This window comes from Schistocerca serialis, chromosome 5, assembly GCF_023864345.2.
Source record: "Schistocerca serialis cubense isolate TAMUIC-IGC-003099 chromosome 5, iqSchSeri2.2, whole genome shotgun sequence".
NCBI classification, from domain to species: Eukaryota; Metazoa; Arthropoda; class Insecta; order Orthoptera; family Acrididae; genus Schistocerca; species Schistocerca serialis.
Genome location: NC_064642.1, coordinates 257350664 through 257357215, shown reverse-complemented (window position 1 = coordinate 257357215; position 6552 = coordinate 257350664). Strand labels below are relative to the sequence as shown.

The 6552-nt window shown below is 50.1% G+C and overlaps 1 protein-coding gene across 1 annotated transcript in view; it reads left to right on the top strand.

Moving 5' to 3' along the window:
* Positions 1-5431: 5431 nt before the first annotated feature.
* The window catches only part of LOC126481881 (sodium/potassium/calcium exchanger Nckx30C), a 1430899-nt gene continuing 1429778 nt past the window's right edge, over positions 5432-6552 (top strand). The window contains exons 1-2 of the mRNA XM_050105840.1: positions 5432-5443; positions 5609-6256. Coding sequence (XP_049961797.1) covers positions 5432-5443; positions 5609-6256 — 660 coding nt within the window. The remainder of the gene's footprint in view (positions 5444-5608; positions 6257-6552) is intronic.

Sequence of the window (6552 nt, the reverse complement as noted above, 5' to 3'; positions counted from 1 at the left end):
ACTGTTGCCGTATTTAAGTGCTCCAGTTCTTATAACTGAATTCCGCCCTGGAAGGACCGACAGCAGCCCCCATGGAAACCTCTCAACTGGGCTGCCATTTCGTTGCAGTAATACGTAGTTGAAGATTTGCATATATTTTATGACATGTCTGCTGTCTAGCAGAACAAAACCACGGCAAGAGTGAGGCCACCGATATACGTCATTTTCCTAGACGTCTTGTACACTACTGGCTATTAAAATTGCTACGGATATTCATTGGACAAATATATATATTTTCACGCAGTTTGGGGGCATAGATCGTGAGAAATCAGTACCCAGAACAACGACCTCTGGCCGTAATAACGGCCTTGATACCCCTGGGCATTGAGTCAGACAGAGCTTGGATGGCGTGTACAGGTACAACTGCCCATGCACCTCCAACACGATACCACAGTTCATCAAGAGTAGTGACTGGCGTATTGTGACGAGCCAGTTGCTCGGCCACCATTGACCAGACGTTTTCAATTGGTGAGAGATCTGGAGAATGTGCTGACCAGGACAGCAGTCGAACATTTTCTGTATCCAGAAAGGCCCGTACATGACCTGCAACATGCGGTCGTGCATTACCCTGCTGAAATGTAGGGTTTCGCAGGGATCGACTGAAGGGTAGAGCCACGGGTCGTAACACATCTGAAATGCAACGTCCACTGTTCAAAGTGCCGTCAATGCGAACAAGAGGTGACCGAAACGTGTAAGCAATGGCACCACATACCATCACGTCGGGTGATCCGCTAGTATGCCTATGACTAATACACGCTTCCAATGTGCGTTCACCACGATGTCGCCAAACACGGATGCGACCATCATGATGCCGTAAACAGAACCTGGATTCATCCTAAAAGATGACGTTTTGCCATTCGTGCACCCAGGTTCGTCGTTGAGTACACCATCGCAGGCGCTCCTGTCTGTGATGCAGCGTCAAGGGTAAACGCAGCCATGGTCTCCGATCTGATAGTCCATGCTGCTGCAAACGTCGTCGAACTGTTCGTGCAGATGGTTGTTGTCTTGCAAACGTCCCCATCTGTTGACTCAGAGATCGATACGTGGCTGCACGATCCGCTACAGCCATGCGGATAAGATGCCTGTCATCTCGACTGCTTGTGATACGAGGCCGGTGGGATCCAGCACGGCGTTCCATATTACCCTCCTAACCCCACCGATTGCGTATTCTGCTAACAGTCATTGGATCTCGACCAACGCGAGCAGCAAGGTCACGAAACGATAAACCGGAATCGCGATAGGCTACAATCCGACCTTCAAAGCCGGATACGTGATGGTACGCATTTCTCCTGCTTACACGAGGCATCACAACAACGTTTCACCAGGCAACGCCGGTCAGCTGCTGTTTGTGTATGAGAAATCGGTTGGAAACTTTCCTCTTGTCAGCACGTTGTGGGTGTCGCCACCGGCGCCAACCTTGTGTGAATGCTCTGAAAAGGTAATCATTTGCATATCACAGCATCCTCTTCCTGACGGTTAAATTTCGCGTTTGTAGCACGTCATCTTCGTGTTGTAGCAATTTTAGTGGCCAGTAGTGTAGTTTTCACGCAGTCGTCTCCCGAAATCCTGGAGCCATTTTTGTAGAAACATGTGTATTTCTAGAAACTGCTGGATTCTGCATGGATAATGCACAAATCGGATATTCTGTGTCCCACATAATTTTTGAGTTCGCTGTGTATGAAAAAATAAAAGTGAAACATTATTCCACTGCCATTTTGGAAAGTGTATTGCGTGTTAGGGAAAAGGTCAGCCAAGAATGCAATTTTCAGGAAATTCTGGAGTTACTTCAACCAAGCCCGCCCGATTGGCCGTGCGGTCTAACGCACGGCTTTCCGGGAGGGAAGGAGCGTCTGGTCCCCGGCACTAATCCGCCCGGCGGATTTGTGTCGGGGTCCTGTGAACTAGTCAGTCCGTGGATAGTTTTTAGTCGGTTTTCCACCTGCCTCGGCGAATGCGGGCTTGTTCCCCTTATTCCGCCTCAGTTACACTATTTCGGCGATTGCTGCTCAAACAAGTTCTCCACGTACGCGTACACCAACATTACTCTACTACGCAAACATAGGGGTTACACTCCGTACAATAACCCTGGGTTCAGTGTGGGGCGGCGGAGGGGTGAAGTGGACTGCGGTAGTCAAATGGTTCAAATGGCTCTGAGGACTATGGGACTTAACATCTGAGGTCATCGGTCCCCTAGAACTTACAGGGGAACCTCCCCATCGCACCACCCTCAGATTTAGTTATAAGTTGGCACAGTAGATAGACCTTGAAAAACTGAACACAGATCAATCGAGAAAACAGGAAGAAGTTGTGTGGAACTATGAGAAAAAAAAGCAAAATATGCAAACTGAGTAGTCTATGTGCAAGGTATGCAACATCGAGGATAGTGTCAGCAAAGGAGCGCCGTGGTCCCGTGGTTAGCGTGACCAGCTACGAAGCGAGAGGTCCGTGGTTCAAGTCTTCCCACGAGTGAAAAGTTTACCTTCTTTATTTCCGCAAATTTATGATCTGTCCGTTCGTTCATTGACGTCTCTGTTCACTGTAATAAATTTAGTGTCTGTGTTTTGCGACCGTACCGCAAAACCGTGCGATTAGTAGACGAAAGGACGTGCCTCTCCAATGGGAACCGAAAACGTTTGATCGCAAGGTCATAGGTCAACCGATTCCTCCACAGGAAAATAAGTCTGATATATTCTATACGAAACTGGTGACGGCATGTGCGTCACATGACAGCAATATGTTGTCGACCCACCTAACTTGCACACTTGGCGAATGGGTAAAAAGATTCTTCTACCTTGCCCGATTTAGGTTTTCTTGTGGATATGATAATCACTTCCAAAAAAGTGATGAAAACGTAAGAGTTTGTCACATAAACTGCAACAAATGAATGCAACAGTTTCACAGTCGCACAGTTTTCCGTGTGCTCTGTCAAAACATATGTTTTCAACGGTTTCAAATTTTTCCGTGTGTAGACCGTCAAATCCTGCATATGTCCAAGCGTATCTGAACATGTCCTGGAATTTTGGGGCGCGAAGTTTATTATATAAAAAATTAAACTTTACACTCGAGGGAAGACTTGAACCAAGCGCCATATTTTTTTTTTTTTTAAATTCTCATTTTGTTCGTTTACGTTCGTTGATTTGCTCGGGCCGGACGTCTTTAAGACAGCCATTTAAGTTAGTTGTTGATCGATTACCTCAGTTTTTTTGTTACAGAGGGCAGCTAACCCTCTGACCGAACACGCTGAGCTACCGTACCGGCTTAATCTCATTTTGTTCGGTTTCGTTCGTTGAATCTGCCCGGGGTGGACGTCGTAAGACATCCGTTTAAGTTCGTTGTCGATCGATTAACTCAGTTTTTTTATTACAAAGGGTAACTAGCCCTCTGACCGAACACGCTGAGCTACCGTGCCGGCGCCCTTCGTTCCGCAGCTGCTCACGCTAACCACGGGACCACGGCGCTCCTGACCGCACATTATCTTTAATGTTGCCTGTCTTGCGCATGGACTACTCAGTTTGTATATTTTGCTTATTTTTTTCATAGTTCCACACAACTTCTTCCTGTTTTCTCGATTTATCTGCGTTCAGTTTTTCAAGGCCTATCCACTGTGCCAACTTATAACTAAATCTGAGGGAGGTGTGATGGGGAGGTTCCCTTGTTAGAACTACTTAAACCTAACTAACCTAAGGATATCACACACATCCATGCTCGAGGCAGGATTCGAACCTGCGACCGTAGCGGTCGCGCTGTTCCAAACTGAAGCGCCTAGAACCGCTCGACCACAGCGGCCGGCGACTGCGGTAGTCGTTGTGGGGTTGTGCACCACTGCGGCTGCGGCAGGGACGGAGTCTCTCTGTCGTTTCTAGGTCCCCGATTAACATACAATACAATAGCTCACATGGGGAGGCCACCAATTGTGAAATTCAGATTCGATTCATACTGCGCATAATAAAAGCTCATGGCAAGAGGTGTAATGTGGCAAAGCACCAAGATGCACCTCTCAGCGGTTGTCGAGGAAATCGACGGTTAAAAGAAACCGTTTCGGTGAAATACTCTCTACGATTAACATTTTTCTACAGCGTCGTGGCGCAGCGGTAAGCGCCCGGGTTCGCAATCCGAAGGTCGCCGGATCGAATATCGCGCCATGCGAGTTTTTTTTATCATTAGTTTTTTGTAATTCAAATATATATATATATATATATATATATATATATATATATATATATATATATATATGTATGTTGGTGAAGGCGGATCGCTCTCCAATTGTACCGCCTCCATTTTTCCATTTGTTTAACACGGTGTACCAAAGCTGTCACGTCCGCACTGATTTTCGACGATGTTACAAGTTGCGCTAGGGACCGCATCTACCTTCTTTCGAAGTTAGCAGGCAACTACGCTGTTATGCGGCGGCTCGTTTCGGCCCATTCAACATCTGTCCTTCAAGTGTAACGAGCGAGTAACGGAATTTATATTTCATACCTGCGACAGCAAATTTGTGTTCGTGGGGTCTCTATTCTAATTCGAAGGTTTTACTTACGCTGTACGTATTCGTTTCGGAATATCGTTTCTACGTCTTCCGTTAACTGTACGTGGTTAACATTATGAAGACAATTATTAACATTTGTGAAATACAGCTTTGTTTGCGGTTTTTCCACGACAAACGACTTTCAACAACTTATTATATGCATAACTGTTGCAACTGATTGCCGGGAATTATATATATATATATATATATATATATATATATATATATATATATATATGTGTATACATTTGAATTACAAAAAACACATACTAAAAAAAAAGGTTGCATCGCGCGAGATTGGATCCGGAAGACTTTCGGATTACGAACCCGAGCGCTTACCGCTGCGCCACGAGTCTGTAGAAAACTATTAATCGTAGAGAGTATTTGACCGCAACGGTTTCTTTTAACTGTCGATTTTCTCGTCAACGGCTGAGAAGTGCATCTTGGTGCTTTGCCACATTACACCTCTGGCCACGAGCTTCTATTATGCGCAGTATGAATCGAATCTGAATTTCACAATTGGCGGCCTCCCGATGTCAGCCAAATTATATATCGGTACGGCAGGTGTCGTCTCTGTTTGTTTTCTCCGCTGTGACACACTTTCATTTGGCCGGCACACCCGGCGACCGGCGTCACGGGCGGAGGACGGAGGGTAGGGTAGGCAGCGTCCCGCGCACTGGGGCAGCGCTGGCGCGGGTCCGGGCAGCGCAGGGGGAGCGGCGCTGCGGCTGGCGGGGGTGGCGCCGTCGGCGGCGGCGTCGTCAGCGTCGGCGCGGCGGCGCGCGGGCTGCCTATCGACCGGGCGGCGCGCGGGCCGGCCGGCCGAGTCAGGCGGCGGCAGCCGAGGCGAGCGCACACGCCGCAGCGATGGCGCGCCCCGCCAGCCTCCCGCTGGCCCTGCCGCTGCTGCTGCTGCTGCTGCTGGCCGCCGCCGCCCGCTGCGACCGCCGCGCCGGCGCCGCCGCCGCAGCCGCAGCCGCCGCCGACTACTACGCGCTCGGGGACGACGCCTCCGACGCCGACGCCGACGACGCCGCGGGCGAGCTCGCCGGCGACGACGCGCTCGGCAACGACACGTTCGTCAACGACACCGAGGTGCCGGTCAAGGCGCCGCTCTTCCCGCGCGACCTCTTCTCGCTGGAGCAGCGGCGGCGCGGCGCCGTCGTGCTGCACCTGCTCGGCGTCATCTACATGTTCGTCGCGCTCGCCATCGTCTGCGACGAGTTCTTCGTGCCGGCGCTCGACGTCATCATCGAGAAGCTGGACATCCAGGACGACGTGGCGGGCGCCACCTTCATGGCGGCGGGCGGCTCCGCGCCCGAGCTCTTCACCAGCGTCATCGGCGTCTTCGTGTCCTTCGACGACGTCGGCATCGGCACCATCGTCGGCTCGGCCGTCTTCAACATCCTGTTCGTGATCGGCATGTGCGCCATCTTCAGCCGCACCGTGCTGACGCTGACGTGGTGGCCGCTGTTCCGCGACTGCACCTTCTACTCGGCCAGCCTCATCACGCTCATCCTCTTCTTCCGCGACAGCTACATCCACTGGTACGAGGCGCTCATCCTCTTCTGCTTCTACCTCTGCTACGTGTCCTTCATGAAGTGGAACCAGCCCGTGGAGCGCTTCGTCAAGAAGCACCTGTACAAGAACCGGGTGACCCGCGTCCGCAGCACCGACCAGCTCATGCCATCGGTGAGTTGAGCACTCGCGCCATTACAGCCTGCGCTATCCTAGTCGCTCGCTCCCACACCCTCCCTCCGGACCCTCTTCCATCTTCTAGCTCACGAGAATGGACCATAAAATCCCACAAGCTATTAACAATACTACGCACATTCATCAATTCTTTCACAGCGTCACTCTTATAATACGTAGTGTCCCAAATATTTAGTGTAAAAATTACGTAGACAATGGAGCATCCTAAGCGGAGTATAAGTTCTGACACAGGGTCACGCAAGAACCCTTAAAACAGCTTCTGGCTGCTAATTAAC